General features: G+C 42.7%; 2 protein-coding genes across 10 annotated transcripts in view; one reads left to right on the top strand and one right to left on the bottom strand.

Moving 5' to 3' along the window:
* ARSG (arylsulfatase G) overlaps positions 1–1,049 on the bottom strand; it is a 66,674-nt gene extending 65,625 nt beyond the window's left edge. For 4 of the 7 annotated variants that reach the window (XM_085885138.1, XM_085885136.1, XM_085885137.1 and 1 more), the window contains exon 1: positions 419–538. The gene's annotated coding sequence lies outside the window, so the exon portion shown is untranslated. Of the gene's footprint in view, positions 1–418; positions 645–699; positions 720–1,029 lie in introns of those variants that run through there. The other 3 variants (XM_085885135.1, XM_085885134.1, XM_085885133.1) reach the window with 3 other exon arrangements.
* A 201-nt stretch (positions 1,050–1,250) lies between these two features.
* ALG1 (ALG1 chitobiosyldiphosphodolichol beta-mannosyltransferase) overlaps positions 1,251–17,760 on the top strand; it is a 45,064-nt gene continuing 28,554 nt past the window's right edge. The window contains exons 1-3 of one of the 3 annotated variants that reach the window (XM_085885140.1): positions 1,251–1,751; positions 12,184–12,261; positions 12,469–12,575. In XM_085885140.1, the coding sequence (XP_085741266.1) occupies positions 1,487–1,751; positions 12,184–12,261; positions 12,469–12,575 (450 nt within the window). In that variant the 5' untranslated portion in view covers positions 1,251–1,486. Of the gene's footprint in view, positions 1,752–1,971; positions 2,139–12,183; positions 12,262–12,468; positions 12,576–17,760 lie in introns of those variants that run through there. The other 2 variants (XM_085885139.1, XM_085885142.1) reach the window with 2 other exon arrangements.

Below are 17,760 nucleotides of genomic sequence, written 5' to 3' on the forward strand. Positions count from 1 at the left end.
ATCTGAAGTTGTGATTTGAACCTGTTTAGCTTATCCGTGCGTCCCACCGCGACCTTGCCCATTCTTCGATTCAAACCGGTGATATGTTCAACAGGTTGAAATTAATAAAACAGCGAGGTTCTTTATTTCCCTCTCATTGCAAAAGCAGCGTGATACATTCGGGACTGCGTCACGGTGCAGGTGTGACGAGATTCCTTTCAATTAAATTTGTTGTTTGTCGAGATTTTGTCTTCGACTTCGACAGGTGAAATGTTGCTCCGATTGCAACCTCCGCTCTATATAATCTTGATATAATATAATCTTTCACTATATAATCGCTTTTCTTCAGTCGTGACAACATGCTGAGTCGGAAATAACCATAAAAACTCCAAAAATTTAAGGTTATTAAAAAAAAAATAACCGGAAGAAGCTGCATTACCTTTTTGAGTTCACACGGCCACCGTAGATATACCGAAAGATCTATACTGCATTACTTTTTTGAGTTCACACGGCCACCGTAGATATTCCGGAAGAAGATCTATGTTGCATTACCTTTTTGAGTTCACACGGCCACCGTAGATATACCGGAAGATCTATACTGCATTACTTTTTTGAGTTTACACGGCCACCGTAGATATTCGGGAAGAAGATCTATGCTGCATTATCTTTTTGAGTTTACACGGCCACCGTAGATATACCGGAAGATCTATACTGCATTACCTTTTTGAGTTTACACGGCCACCGTAGATATACTGGAAGATCTATGCTGCATTACCTTTTTAAGTTCACACGGCCACCGTAGATATACTGGAAGATCTATACTGCATTACCTTTTTGAGTTTACACGGCCACCGTAGATATTCCGGAAGATCTATACTGCATTACCTTTTTGAGTTTACACGGCCACCGTAGATATACCGGAAGATCTATACTGCATTACCTTTTTGAGTTTACACGGCCACCGTAGATATACCGGAAGATCTATACTGCATTGCCTTTTTGAGTTTACACGGCCACCGTAGATATTCCGGAAGATCTATGTTGCATTACCTTTTTGAGTTCACACGGCTACCGTAGATATACTGGAAGATCTATACTGCATTGCCTTTTTGAGTTCACACGGCCACCGTAGATATTCGGGAAGAAGATCTCTGCTGCATTGCCTTTTTGAGTTCACACGGCCACCGTAAATATACTGGAAGATCTATACTGCATTGCCTTTTTGAGTTCACACGGCCACCGTAGATATTCGGGAAGAAGATCTCTGCTGCATTGCCTTTTTGAGTTCACACGGCCACCGTAAATATACTGGAAGATCTATACTGCATTGCCTTTTTGAGTTCACACGGCCACCGTAGATATTCGGGAAGAAGATCTTTGCTGCATTGCCTTTTTGAGTTCACACGGCCACCGTAGATATTCGGGAAGAAGATCTCTGCTGCATTACCTTTTTGAGTTCACACGGCCACCGTAGATATACCGGAAGTTATTTGGACACGTCATCAGTATGGCGCCGCCCATATCTCGCGTGGTTGTACCGTCTTTGTTGACGGCCGCTCTCGTCGGCTGTTGCTACAGCGTCAGTTTATCATGGTGGTTTCCGACCACTTTATCACTGGTGGTTGTCGCTGTCTTGCTGGCAGGACGTTTGAGGAAGGCGAATGGAGTCTGCGTCCTGGTACTGGGTGATATCGGCCGCAGCCCACGCATGCAGTACCACGCTCTGTCGTTCGCCCGTCACGGCACATGCGTCCACCTTTTGGGATATGGAGGTGAGTTTTGGGGTTTCTGGTATAACCATTGGAGAGTGTGAAAGATCGATGTCATTGGACTGATGTGGAAAATCAGAACGGCAGAAGCAAACCATTTTTTCCAACAAACGGGTTGCGAGGAGAAAATAAATTGTAAATCGGTGTTCACTACCTGTCCACACCTGCATTGGGACACCAGGATGTTCCGTCTGCCGGGATTAGTCGGTGGACGTTGAAGATCCTTCGCAAAAAGCAGGCGAGATGTCTCCGGCACCCTGAACGAATGACAAATTCCTGCTCTCACCTCCAAGGGGCACTGCATCAGTTGATCAGCTGCACCGCCAGCCGAAGATGATACCTGCAGGCAGGTGCTGCAAAAGGAAAGAGAAGAAGGAGGAGGAACCCGAGGTTCGTACGGGTCCTTAAAACCCATAAAAGTCCAACGTTTTCTGAGTTGTACAATTTAAGTTCTTAAATGTCCTTAAATTTCAGGAAAATGTTCAAAAGTCAATAAAGATCAGATTTTCCTGTTATTTGGTGAAGGGTGTTTCATTTTCCTCGCACTAGTATTCTAAACAAGGACAAATGTGTCCAAGAGCCGCGTCCTAAAGGTTTTGTCTTCACCAGAAGAAGAAGAAGAAGAAGAAGAGGAAGAAGAAAAAAAAAATAAAAACAGCAACAACAACTTCCGATATTTCGTCACGTGCCTTGATTAAGCCAATAGCAAGACCCGTCATAATGTATTTACGTATTTACGAAATCACAATACGATAAATGGAATAATCTTTAAATAGTAACGTGAACTTTTCGAAACTTTAAAGCAAATGTCCGAATATATTTAAAAGTTCATGATAGACGCTCTCAAAAGGCACCGTCTATGTGAGGATGTGTACAAGTGTTTAGTATTTAAGGAGATCCGGATCCTGTATATAAAGGAACCGAGTCCTAAAGGTTTTGTCTTCACCAGAAGAAGAAGAAGAACAACAACGCCGAGCTCTCTTGGAGCCACGTTCGCTACGTGAGACGCAGCTAAAAATGATATTTTATTGGAATTTCTATTTACCTCTGGAATTTCTAGGATGTGGTCCTTAAAAAAGGGTTATTTTAGTCCTTAAAAAAAGACATCTCAAAATAAGTGGGAACCCTCAACCCTGGTAGTTCACTGCGAGCTGTTTGGTGGTTTTTATTTTGTTTCTGGGGGTGACGTATGTTCTCAGGATTAGCCTTGATCTCTGGAGAATCTCTTGGGGTTATTTTCAAACTTTTCGTTTGGTTTTCTTCTGTTGTTGGCTTCGTCATAATAATATATATATATATATTGTTACGAATCTGGAACCCATCGTACACAACAGCCAGAGTCCTTATAGATAAGTTATATCGGTAAGTATGTGTTTCTCGGTAGGGTCCCGTCCCATGTTTAATGGGTGATTAATTGTACGTGTGCTGTGAATTATTTTATAGTTAGGATTTTTACATCACCAACAACAACACTCTGCTCGCGGCATTGTCCATGCGGGGCGCGTGCTTTGTGGAATTCCATGCCCCAGGCAGTGTGGATTTCACACCAAATATGGTCACGAAGCGTTTCGATCTGGCTGCACGCCAAATAAGGGTGTGCATCATCTTCCGCCCAATGGGACCTGAGACAGGGCGGTCCTTTTCAAGAAGGCCGAGCCGCGACACGCCGTCCCCCCAATGGGAGCAGGCGACGGGGGAGCGGACCGCACCCGAAAAGCGACAATAAAAGGATTGAAGAGTGCGTCCCGTCTGCTCAAGCGCGCTTCTGTCTGGGTCTGCGGCTGACTGCATCGCACGCATCCGAGGCATCTCACCTGGTGCATTACTACAAGCGATCAACCATCTCATCACAGAAGATCACCTCATCTCGCCTCCTCTGGGTTCGGCTGCACTGGTCCATTCTTTGGCGACTGGTGCTCCGGGAAGGTGCGGTCGTCCAGCCGCTCGAACGTGGCCAGGTAGCCAGCACGTTCTCTTCCCTTAGTTCGTCTTCCCTCCCGAGCTGAAGGGGCAATAAAGACCTCAGTGTGTGTGTGTGTGTGTGTGTGTGTGTGTGTGTGTGTGTGTGTGTGTGTGTGTGTGTGTGTGTGTGTGTGTGTGTGTGTGTGCGTGCGCGCGCATCCGTGGGCCCTCTCTCTAAGTAGAATTGTTTAAGGAATTGCTTGTATATTTGATACCTTTCTTTATTCGTGATAACTCTGCTCTGTGTTCCCCTCCCCGGTTATTGTGATAAATAAATATCCCTTTTTTTAGATGTTCCAGCTCGTTTCTGTGTTTCTTTCATTGGCTTAGCACAGTGCGTGTTGAGAAATAGCGAAGCAGTAAATTGTTCATTTGGACCGACGGGCCTCGGTAACCATCCGCTCGGGTTACACACGGTTCAAGCACACTAACGGCTCGTTCCGCTCGAGGTCTGTCGAGGGTGTGAATTCCACGGTAGCTTTGCCACGTGGGTACTTAGGTATATTGAAGTTGCCAATTAACCCTACCCCACACAGTCAAATTATTGGCGATTCATGGTCCTGTAAAGGACCCGTGCCTTTCGGACTTATCCGTGGGTCACAACCTAAATTCCGCTGTGTTCGGTGGAGCCGACTCTACTACTCCCACTAGCAGTCGTGCTCGCCACCGAAACCCGGCCCCACAACAATACATATACAGTGGGGAGAACAAGTATTTGATACACTGCCGATTTTGCAGGTTTCCCACTTACAAAGCACGTAGAGGTCTGTAATTTTTATCATAGGTACAATTCAACTGTGAAAAACGGAATCTAAAACAAAAATCCTGAAAATCACATTGTATGATTTTTAAATAATTAATTTGCATTTTATTGCATGAAATAAGTATTTGATCACCGACCAATAAGTAAGAATTCCGACTCTCACAGACCTGTTAGTTTTGTCTTTAAGAAGCCCTCCCATTCTCCACTCATTACCTGTTTTAACTGCACCTGTTTGAACTTGTTATCTGCATAAAAGACAGCTGTCCACACTCAATCAATCAGACTCCAACCTCTCCACAATGGGCAAGACCAGAGAGCTGTCTAAGCACATCAGGGACAACATTGTAGACTTGCACAAGGCTGGGACGAGCTACAGGACAATAGGCAGAATATATATATATATATATATATATATATATATATATATATATATATATATATATATATATATATATTCTCTGCTGCCATTTATTTTGCACTGGTTGGGGTACCTGACGTTGCCCAGTTGAAAAAAAGAACACTAAAGGCCCGGTCACACCTTGACGTTTTAGCCAACGTATGCCGATTTTTGAATTTTTTTTCTAAAACGCTGGCACACGTTGAATACGTTATGGGTAAGTTTTGATAACATTGAGAGCACGCTGAAAAACACTGCCATACGTCGTTGTACGTTGGCTTTAAACGTTGTACTTTTCGGTTGTCCTCAAATTTTTTTCATGCTTGAAATTTCACGACGTATGCCGGCGTATGACTCACACGTTCCGCTACGCTGGCCACAAGTTGTATGCACGGTCTGCGATCATTGACAGACGTCAACACATGCTACTTATAAGTTGAGACACGCCAAGGTAATGTTTAGCGTACCCGAAACTTATTTCTAACCTATGATTAACGTGTTGTTGGCACGTTACGCGATTGTTGCCACACGTCGACAAACGTTACTTTTAAGTTACTCATAGGCTGAAAGACGTCGGTATAATGGATCGTCCTTGCATCAGCGTCCACGGCCACGGCCAGGACACTTATTTGCAGCATTCTTCAAACTTTTCTTCGGCATGACGAGGATGTTCACACTTCGATGTCTAGCTTGGCTATGATTCCAATTGTCCATCGGCAGCGTCTATTTAAAATAGTCGAGTTTGAGCGTTTTAACACCTTCAGAAGAAACGCTTCAAATTTCCAAACCCCAGCGTCAAAAAACAAAGGCGAGTGACAGCAATTTAAATCGTTGAGTGGCAGCCTATGAACCTACCCGTGGACACGCGGACGCAAGGACGATCCATCATAACCCACACCCTCCCCCTCACACTCACCTACTACTGCCAACATGAACAAACTAATACTAATACTAATACTAATACTAATACTAATACTAATACTGATACTGATACTGATACTGATACTGTTCCTGCTGACATGGACATCGACTCAAAAAGGAACTCGAAAACACTGTTGGGTTCCCCTTTTATGAGCAGCATTTTTATATACCAATTCCCAAAACCGCTGGGAACACGTCTTTATATGGCAGTTGTAACCTAGAAACACATTCATTTTTTTTTTTTTTTTGTCGACCGGAAGACGTCATTGGAATACGTCTACATACGTCGATGTGTGTTGGGACTACGTAAAGAATTGGTTCAAAGCACGTCAAACATAAGTTAGAAATAAGTTTCGCGTAAAAAAGACATTACCGCGACGTGTTTCGACTTATAAGTAGCCTTTGTGGATGTGTGTAAGCGTCCACATATCGTGTGTAAAACTTATCCTCATCGCATGCGGAACGTGTGTCATACGCCGAGTACGTCGTAAAATTTTGAACATGTTTAAAATTTCTTGACGTACTCGACTTACTACGACGTATGATAGCGTACTTTAGCGTTGTACTCACGTATACCAAACTTACTCATACCGTATTTGACGTGCCCCAACGTTTTAGACACATTTTTCTAAGGTCGGCATACGCTGGCAAGATCGCCAAGGTGTGACCGCGATGTTGACACTTCCATTTCTACGGCAGTTATGATTCGAATCGTTGTGCGTCAGCCTTTTAATAGGCTACGTCACGACATCGTCGGCGATGCGTGCAACGCGCTATGCCTAAGTTAGACTATCGTTGGGCATCGGTTGTGTAGGCCGACAACAGGTTCAGCATTCGTTGGTATAAGTTATCTATAACACAACGAAACGTTCTGTGTCCATTACTAATATGTTATGCATACGACCAACTCGTTATGAATACGTCCGAATCTTAAAAAAAAACATCAAAAATTCAACGTCAGCCAGCGTTTTACATACATTTTAATACGTTGCCATCGCTGGCTAAAACGTCAAGGTGTGACCGGGCCTTAAGAAATATTTGTCAACTAACTTTTTCCAGTTTTTGGAGTTGAGAAATATATAAAAAGAAATATCACCAAAGTGAAAAGTTCAATAAGTCACAAAAATATGAAGAATAGCAGGGATCCGCCGAACATCCACGCTCTGTAAAATGTGCTGAACTCCTCAAATCTTTCCCCAACCCATCTCTCGCAAACCCCCAAGTCACCAACACCCCCTTCCCCAACCCCTAGTCCTCACCCATCCCCTCCCAACCTGAAGTCATCCATCCCCTCCCCACACTCAAGCCTTCAAAGCCCCCTCCACCCTAATATTCTCAACCCCCCCCCTCTTCCCCTTCCAAAGTTGTTCCATCTTCACTCACCCTCCATCCACTCATAAAAGCAAACGGGCATTCCCACGTCAAAACAGTGGAATATGTAACATATTCTGCTCGCCTATCATGTTAACACCGACTTCACAGAAACCCGTTAACGCAGTCACATGTTGAAGTCTGAATTTGAGAAAATAACAGGGAAAAGGGGGGTGGTGGAGCGATGCCTCGTCACACTTCGCTATACACTCCAGGAGAAGAGTGAGAGTACTTCACTCTATTATGAAAGATAGAGATTATATTGTTACGTTTGAGGGGGGGGGTATGCATTCAAAGGGTAATTAGGATGTTTAATTAGGTATGCCATGCTGTTCGAGTTTACCAGGATCTTGATGTAATAAATAGCAATTCAGTGGTGATAAGTTGTCTAGTAAATGTCCATTTCTTCAAGGGGGAAATGATAATTGTCACGTAATTAGATTGGGATACGGGATAGGGTAAGTGTGTCTGCGTAAACCCCTTTTAGTATTCTCTGGAGGCTTGGCGTGACGTCACAGGACAGTGCTGCGGATGGCTCCGCCCCGTGATCACGATTGGCGGAAGGCGACGGCGCAGGGCCAATAAAATGGCTCGATTGGAAGTGACGAGGACGTGAGGATAAAACGGTTCTGTTCGGGGTCGAAAAGGAAGAGGAAGAAGATCGGGACAGAAAAACTGTTTTGGTGGAGGTTGTTGTGCTGGGAGCGTGCGGTGTTGTTGCGCTGATTCGATCCTGTTTTTCATCGTGTCTCGAGGCCTTCCTGTGCCTCGTGCCTCACCTTGGTTGGCTCTGGGGTTCTGCTGGCTCGGAGTACGGGGTCGAACGGCGGCCGGACCTGCCTCCCTCTCCTGCTCGCAACTTGGCGCCAGAACTGGTTCCCTGGCGGCTGTGAGCGGACTTGGGCCGACACCAAGAGGTCGACAGTACCACGGTGTCTCCTGCCCCTGACGAGCGCAACGCCAGCTCGTCCGACGCCAATCCAGGGACTGTTGCGTCCACACCACGGGCCAGCCTGACCACCAGGACCAGCTACGTGTGTGTGTGTGTGTGTGTGTGTGTGTGTGTGTGTGTGTGTGTGTGTGTGTGTGTGTGTGTGTGTGTGTGTGTGTGTGTGTGTGTGTGTGTGTGTGTGTGTGTGTGTGTGTGTGTACCTGGCGCCTTAGAGGGTTTGAGATTTGTATATTCATTGGAATTGTCTGTGTTTTCCCCACGCCCGAACCCACACCACCATCCCGTCGAATCACCCCGGATCCCTCTTCTTGCCGAGTCTTGTTATTTCTGGTTAGAGAAAATAAACGTTATCAACTCAGTGAAAAGCGACTCGTGCCACCTTCCTCGTCCCGTTTGCGGTAGAGCGATTAGAACCGCCATCTTTGGGTTATAAATAAATAAACCACCTCCATCGTTTCGGCTCATTCTACGTTGGCGGGACTGTTCAAGTCCCGTGAATGTCACTATATATATATATATATATATATATATATATATATATATATATATATATACATATATATATACATATATATATATATATATATATATATATATATATATATATATATACATATATATATACATATATATATATATACATTGTTATATAATGTGGAGTCAGTAGTAAAGAGAACATTATGTAATGCTTTATTGACACACACACACACACACACACACACACACACACACACACACACACACACACACACACACACACACACACACAATTGCCTGTAATGTTCCATTTTAACGTACCCCATTTTGTTAACCTCCGCCATTGAAGATCGGAGGTCACTGTTTTCACCCCTTTCTGTTTGTTTGTTTGTTTGTGAACAGTATTATGGAAAAACTCCTTGACGGATTTCGACGAAACTTGGTGGGGGGATTAGGTATGGTCCAAAGATCACGCCATTAGATTTTGGACTTGGTCCAAAATCCAATATGGCCGCTATGGCCCACCCCCCCTCCCGACGTTTGGTAAGGTGTCGCTCTTCCCACCCCCCTCCCCTCCTCACTCTTCCCCCCTTATGAGCTCTCCCCTTCCTCACCCCTCCTATCTCCTTGCTCCCCCTACTTCCTCTCTCTCCTCCCTCTCCTCTCTATCTATATACCTGCACTTCCCTATTTACATCATCGATGCGTTCCTATAACGCATCGTTTAAATCGAAATAAAGAAAATCGAACTTCAATATGCCATTGACTTGATGTATTTAAGGGAGAATGTGTTCCTTACAGAAAAAATATATATATTGAGTGGAATTTTTTCAAAAGGCAAATTAATTAAAATATTATTACAATAAAATACTCTACATTGGGGTCTGGTGGTCGTCTTTTTTTTCCTGTGTAGCAAGTAGCATCATTGACTGAGGTTGTGGCAGTACCGCTGATGCAGTGCCCCTGTAGGTTAGAGCAGGAATTTGGAATTTGGCCAGGATGCTGGGGATACCTCCCCGACTCTTCACGAAGGACACCATGAAGGGATCTTTAATGTCCACCAACTAATGCCGGCAGATGTGACGCCTGCTTTAACATCCATCTGAGGGACTGCACACTGATTAATCACCCTGCCTGCGAAACACCAGGATGACAGGTTATAGCTGAGTTGAGATTTGAACCCAGGCTCGACAGCTTAGAGCAGGTGTGCATACCTCTCAGCCATCCTGCCGTGGGGTGGGGATGCATTGCTTTGCAGCCACTGAAAACATATTTGTCAATTCGCTCTTGAACTCGGAGTTTGCTTTACTCATTCTAATCCTCTAATTTATTTTGCTTTTGCTGCATTCAATGGAGTTACACTTCGGACATATTCGTTAATCTTTTCTTCACTCGATATAATTGTCAGAACGGTGGAATAAGTTAAGTTTAATGCTTTGACAATTTCACATATTTTTGTGTAAATATGGAGAAGATGGAAGCATAGTGTTAAAATAAATATGCTTATGCGCTTGGTTTTATGAACCAGTAATTTCTTAACATTTTCAGATTTCACTCCAGATTTTGACACTTATTTAGTCCACAAGATCCACGATCCTCAAATCCGAAATAATATTTCGATTATATACTTTTAATTAGTCCATGAGAGAATGTTCGTGTTGCCAAGGCAAAGCATTTAGGAGGCAGAATCAAAAGGGTGGCGCAGACCCCTGCAAGCAAATTTGGCCTGACCAAGGATAATACTTTCATGAAGGTAAACCGTTAATCATCTTCAAAAAAGTGTGTTAACATTTACCCAAACACCTAATTTTCATTCATACACTCCCTTAGAGTTCCCATAGTATGCATGCAAAGTTTAGGGCCACTGAGTTTCATGGTTTTGGAGTTATGGAGGAGACACGCACACTGACATTTATTATTTTCGATAGCTCACAGCAATCTCCACTTTTATTCTTTTGACCAGTTTTTCTTCTTTTATTCAATAATTTATTTTGGGGTCATTTCTCTCCTGTCTTTAGGTGCTTACTTTCTGGCTTAATTAGTTATTACCTTTATTCTGTATTTGGATAGGTATTTGTTGAATGATGTTGCTACCATGGTAAACTTATTAAGTTGGACTGTTTTTGCTTTGGAGAAAATTTGGACTTCAGTTGATCCAAGAAACCTTCTCCCTTCCATGCATCCCATTGGTTCTAATCTCCATTTGTGGGTTTCAGAAGGTGGGACGAAAGTCCTCCCAGGACTCAAAGTATCGACATTCATTTTGATATCGGATCACATTTCAAGTTGTGGAAGTTTTGGCATTGTCATACTTTTGTTTCCCTGTGAGAGTTCCCCGTGATTGTCCTTGAAATGTGCCTCCCGTTTGTGAAGCGTAGCAATATTCCCCATGAAACGTGGCTGCACCCTGCGAGGAGATGCCTGTGTCGTGCGGGATGCCTCCTATGGAGTGTATGCCGGGTATTCCCCAAGTCTGAGTTAACTTGGGGAATACCCTCAGAGGATTAGCTGGTAAAACTTTGATATGACTTCTTCGGTTGGTCCACGAAACATTCAGATCCATTTCGGTGCATCCCCTATGCCTCGTGCAGAATGCGCTTTGCAGAAGAGGGTGGTCTCCTCCTCTATGCTCCAGTTCACCTCTTTCTCTTTGACTCGAGCATAGTTCTTGGTTTGGGGGCAGGCAGCACCTCTTCAGCTTTTCACTTTGGTGCAGAGTTGTCTCAGCGTGAGGTTGAGATTTTCTTCACTGAAAAAGGTTCAGTCTTATTCTTTCAGGCATACATGAGGTTGAGACCAAGGTCTGTGTGGTCACACAGATTTTTGTCTCATTCTAGGAGGGGTCTGTTTATCTTTTTTGACGTTTTGTAATGGTTTCCAATCATTAATGGGCATTTTTTTTGTTACAGCCAGCCAGATGGCTTTTCCCCAAGGGGCCATCTAACCCTGGCTCCTTGTCAAGGGTCACGGATGGCACTCTGGGAATTGTGCCAAAAATATAAATGCCCAAACGCCCCAACCCACTTTGTGGGGTTTGCCATGTCTTTTTCTTAAACAGACCTGATGTTTGACTGAAGATGATAGAAATTTATTACTTGTTCAGGGTTCCAGTAATAGCTCACCCACTCTTCATAAAGAATACCCTCGGATAATCTAATGCCAGCAGATGGGACGCCGATTTTAATGTCCATCTGAGAGATGGCGCAGTTTGTGACGGAACATCTTACCGACGAATCAGTTTACGGTCGTGTCAGGAATCAAACCCAGACGACACAGTTAAAATACAAGTGCACTCTCTCTGCACTGAGCTGTCAATACAAACTAACATTCAAAAAGATGAAGATACATATGACCAACATGGGTCATATATATGCAAAATAAAATTTTCACTTTTCCGGATGTTACTTCCATCCATGCTTCTTCCTTCCATTTCTGTCAATTACATCTTCTTCCTAGTGTAACTGTGCATTTATAAACTTGATTTTTGCAACATGCGTCTACAGGAATTTTATAGGTATCCGATTCCATTTTACAAGTGAAACATGTCTGTGTTGCATAATTCTAGGATTGGCTAAAGTTTGTGCTTGCGCAGGTTCCATGCCGAGACCAGAGGTGATGGAACACAAAATGATAAAAGTGAACTTTCTCCCAGAGGGACCAAGAATGCAAGGTGTGGATAACGGACAATGCCTTATTTCATGAAAATGTGGGGACAAAAGAGGGAACTGTAAGTGAGAGTTTTCGAGATGCAAAAGCTGGAAGGAAATGTTTGCTGTAGTCAGCAGTATTGTGAAATCTTATCGAAATCCTTGGTAAAGTAAGATTTTATTAAAAAAGATATAACATTGAGAAAAAATTGCCTGTGTGTTGGATGTAGTTGGCGGTCGACTGGCTGAATACATGAGCAAAGTATTGGCACAGGTGGTGATTTTGATGTACTCGCTGCTTTTCTGTATTCCCCGCACTCGGTGGATCTTGATGCAGGTAAGTGGTGTATTCCACAAATGTCTTTCAGCAGCTTTCGCAGCCGAATGCCAGAGGCATTATCGAAGACTGGAGGTTACTGTTTTCACCCCTTTCTGTTTGTTACTTACGAAATCTGAAGATTTCGTAAGCATATTGATGACTTCCATCCTCTGTTTGTGTTTGTTACTTCCGAAATCTAAAGATTTCGTAAGTATATTGATGCCTTCCGTTTCTGTTTGTTTGTTTGTTTGTTTGTTTGTTTGTTTGTTTGTTTGTTTGTAGGCACGATAACTCGAGAACGGAAAAAACTACCAATGTCAAATTACACCACGTGATTCAGGAGGGTGATGGCTAGTGCTGATTAGATCTTGGTCAAAATCGGTCAAAGGTCAAGGTCACAGTGAGGTCAAACATTCAAAACATTCGATTTTTGATGGTTTGGTACAGAATCATCGTAGAAACTTCTGGTTTGTGTCGCGACCTTCTCAAGAGACAGCTTTTATTCGACAAGGTCAGAGGTCAAGTTGACGATTTCGTAAGTACCAGTCTATGACTGCTTGTTTGTTTGTTAGTTTGTTTGTTTGTTTGTTTGTTTGTAGGCACGATAACTCGAGAACGGAAGAAGCTACCAATGTCAAAGTACACCACGTGATTCAGGAGGGTGATGGCTAGCGCTGATTAGATTTTGGTCAAAATCAGTCAAAGGTCAAGGTCACAGTGAGGTCAAACATCCAAAACATTTGATTTTTGATGGTTTGGTACAGAATCATCGTAGAAACTTCTGGTTTGCGTCGCTACCTTCTCTCGAGACAGCTTTTATTAGACAAGGTCAGAGGTCAAGTTGGCGATTTCGTAAGTACCAGTCTATGACTGCTTGTTTGTTTGTTAGTTTGTTTGTTTGTTTGTTTGTTTGTTTGTTTGTAGGCACGATAACTCGAGAACGGAAGAAGCTACCAATGTCAAATTGCACCACGTGATTCAGGAGCGTGATGGCTCGTGCTGATTAGATTTTGGTCAAAATCGGTCAAAGGTCAAGGTCACAGTGAGGTCAAACATTCGATTTTTGATGGTTTGGTACAGAATCATCGTAGAAACTTCTGGTTTGCATCGCTACCTTCTCTAGAAACAGCTTTTATTAGACAATGTCAGAGGTCAAGTTGACGATTTCATAAGTACCAGTCTATGACTGCTTGTTTGTTTATTTGTGAATATGTGTGTTTGTTATTCGCATAACTCCAAAAGTATTGAACTGAATCGCAGCAAATTTGGTGGGATGATTGGTTATTATCCGAGGACCATTTGATTAGATTTTGGGAGCGATCTGGGTCAAAGGTCAAGGTCATGAAAAGGTCAAAATCGTCTTTTTACCATAGCGCGGTCAATTTGTATCCAATTTGCATACAATTAATGCAAAAATGTTCAGAATTCAATGCCCCATTTTGTGATGTGGCATGACACAATGACGTAATAACCCTTATTAGCGGTTGGGAGTCAAAGGTCGGGGGGGGGGGTGGTCACGACATTGCAAAATGTGCGGTTCTAGTCATAACACGATCAATTCTTATCCGATTTGCATGAAACCAACACCAAAATGTTGACTGTTCTGTTCCCCACACTCTCATACCAATTACAAAATTAAGAGTACAAAGGTCAAGGTCGAGGTCATGAAAAGGTCAAAATCGTCATTTTGCCAGAGTGCGGTCGTTTTTTTTTTTTTTTTTTTTTATCCAATTTGCATGCAAGCAATTCCAAAATGTTGCGAATTCAATGGACTATCTTGTGATATACGATATGACACAGGAAATTTAATGTTTTTCAGCCATCATAACACATATGAGATGGCAGATATGGTATGGGATTAAATACCCTCACGATCAACGGTTTCTGGGGGGGGGGATTTGTAGCGTTGGCGAAGGTATGCCCTCCACTAAGTGCCCGTTCTAGTTTGTAACTTACGAAATCTAAAGATTTCGTAAGTATATTGATCACTTCCGTTTCTGTTTGTTTGTTTGTGTGTTTGTTTGTTTGTAGGCACGATAACTCAAGAATGGAAGAAGCTACCAATGTCAAATTACACCACGTGATTCAGGAGGGTGATGGCTAGCGCTGATTAGATTTTGGTCAAAATCGGTCAAAGGTCAAGGTCACAGTGAGGTCAAACAGAATTCCCTAAATTCATGTGGAGAAATGGAGTATTTTTGCTTCGCTCGACGTTACGAGTTAGTTTTAACTTCGATTTTAATTTTGTCTTCAGTTTTTGCGATCGCTTAGGACGCTTAAAACTCGGTTGTCGAAATTCTGGTAAAAATCGAATGTTTTGGAGACGTTTTAAGATTGTATAAAAAATATTTCACTCGACGCGTCACGGGTCGTCACGTGATGCAGTGCGCTCGAGCAGACGCGTCGTTCAGTCATGTAAAGGTTTTCCGTGTGCGCGCTGACGGTGTTTTCGATAAAGTTGGTGTTTAAAAGTCATTTTTTTTTTTATCCCATTAAAGGTTATCGTCGCTTGCCTTACTCGCTAAGCCGTCGGATTATGTAAAGATTGTTGGTGGATGGCCGAATATTACGGTTTTGTGACTTTGATATAATAATATAAAATAATTGCGTGGAGAAATGGAGATTTTTGCTTCGGTCGACGTTACGATTTTTGATGGTTTGGTACAGAATCATCGTCGAAACTTCTGGTTTGCATCGCTACCTTCTCGAGAGACAGCTTTTATGAGACAAGGTCAGAGGTCAAGTTGACGATTTCGTAAGTACCAGTCTATGACTGCTTGTTTGTGTGTTTGTGTGTTTGTTTGTAGGCACGATAACTCGAACGGAAGACGCTACCAATGTCAAATTACAGCACGTGATTCAGGAGGGTGATGGCTAGCGCTGATTAGATTTTGGTCAAAATCGGTCAAAGGTCAAGGTCACAGCGAGGTCAAACATAATTCCGTAAATTCCGGTGGAGAAATGGAGTATTTTTGCTTCCCTCGACGTTACGAGTTCGTTTTAACTTCGATTTTAATTTTGTCTTCGGTTTTTGCGATCGCTTAGGACGCTTAAAACTAGCTTGTCGAAATTCTGGTAAAAGTCGGATGTTTTGGAGACGTTTTAATATTGCATAAAAAATATTTCACTCGCATGTCCCGGGTCGTCACGTGGTGCACTGCGCTCGAGCAGACGCGTCGTTGAGTCGCGTATGGTTTTGCGTGTGCGCGCTGACAGTGTTTTCGATAAAGATGGTGTTTAAAAGTCATTTTTTATCCCAATAAAGGTTATCGTCGCATGCCTGACTCGCTGAGCCGTCGGATTATGTAAAGATTGTTGGTGGATGGCTGAATATTACGGTTTTGTGACTTTGATAAAATAATAAAAAATAATTGCGTGGAGAAATGGAGATTTTTGCTTCGCTCGACGTTACGAGTTCGTTTTGTCTTCGGTTTTTGCGATCGCTTAGGACGCTTAAAACTCGGTTGTCGAAATTCTGGTAGAAATCGGATGTTTTGGAGACGTTTTAAGATTGTATAAAAAATATTTCACTCGCTGCGTCACGGGTCGTCACGTGGTGCAGTGCACTTGAGCAGAGACGGCGTTGATCACGTAATGGTTTTCCGTGTGCCCGCTGACGGTGTTTTCGATAAAGATGGTGTTTAAAAGTCATTTTTTATCCCAATAAAGGTTATCGTCGCATGCCTGACTCGCTAAGCCGTCGGATTATGTAAAGATTGTTGGTGGATGGCCGAATATTAAGGTTTTGTGACTTTGAGAAAATAATATAAACTAATTGCGTGGAGAAATGGAGATTTTTGCTTCGGTCGACGTTATGATTTTTGATGGTTTGGTACAGAATCATCGTAGAAACTTCTGGTTTGCGTCGCTACCTTCTCCAGAGACAGCTTTTATTAGAGAAGGTCAGAGGTCAAGTTGACGATTTCTTAAGCACCAGTCTATGACTGCTTGTTTGTTTGTATGTGAACAGTATTACGGAAAAACTCCTTGACGGATTTCGACGAAACTTGGTGGGGGGAATAGGTATGGTCCAAGGATCATGCCATTAGATTTTGGACTTGGTGCAAAATCCAATATAGCCGCTATGGCGGCCATTTTGAAAAAATATTTGAAATTTTTTTTTTTGCATTTCTACATGTTTTAAGTGATTTCCAACCCCACCCCCCCCCCCCAAAAAAAAAATTGTTGGAGAAAAAAAAAATTTGCAATTTTTTTTTCAACAAAACTTCGATTTTTTTTTTTTTGCATTTCTACATGTTATCAGTGATTTCCAACAAAAAATTATAATTGCGGCTGATTTTGGAACTTCAGGTGGATATACCCACGTAAAATCAATTTCTGTCTCGAGGAATCTAGTTATGACGAATGAATTGAGTATGTAAAAGTTAAAAGTAAAAGGGAAAGTTGCAAACTATAACTCTGTGAGCACTGTTGACATCAAATTGAATGAATAGGATATCAGGTTCACTTGAGTGACCTCGCAGTATTGGCGGCGGAGGTTTTGCACTCTACCGAGTGCTCCCCCTCTAGTTTTAGGCTGTCTTTGTCCGTGTGTGTGGACCCGTCCTTGCATCCCTCCATTATCTTATTTTTTTTTGTTATCACGATAACTTGTGAACCATAGAAGGGATTTAAACCAAACTTGGCATAAGTGTGAACTGTAATAAAAAGAATGAACTGATTCGATTGATGAATTCGGTTAAATAGTTAAAAGGTCACGTGCCCTTTCAAAATAATTTTCAGGACCATGACGAGTTAGAAACTTCTGATGTTGTCTCTGTTCTATTTATCTCCATTTTCGTTCGCGCTTTCTCGAATATGGCCTTTGATTTTTTCATGTGACCTATAATTGAGCTCCAACTCAACTGTGGGTTGACATATCATTTGAGCAGAGGCCTATTCATCAATGCATTTGTCAACTTCTGTTTTCTCGTTACCTCCCCCACCGAAGGTGGACGGACGTTATGTTTTCACCCCTGCCTGTTTGTCTGTCTGCGTCTTGCTGTAAGCAGGATATCTCAAAAGGGTATCAACGGATTCGGCCAAAACTTGGTGGTTATGATTAACCTCCGCCATTGAAGATGGACGGAGGTTTCTGTTTTCACCCGTCTGTTTGTTTTTTTGTTTCTGAACAGTATTACGGAAAAACTCCTCTGGATTTCGACGAAACTGGGGGGATTAGGTCTGGTCCAAGGATCATGCC

This window comes from Eptatretus burgeri, chromosome 6 (genome assembly GCF_056783735.1).
Source record: "Eptatretus burgeri isolate ZD-2024b chromosome 6, Ebu_testis_v1, whole genome shotgun sequence".
Classification (NCBI taxonomy): domain Eukaryota; kingdom Metazoa; phylum Chordata; class Myxini; order Myxiniformes; family Myxinidae; genus Eptatretus; species Eptatretus burgeri.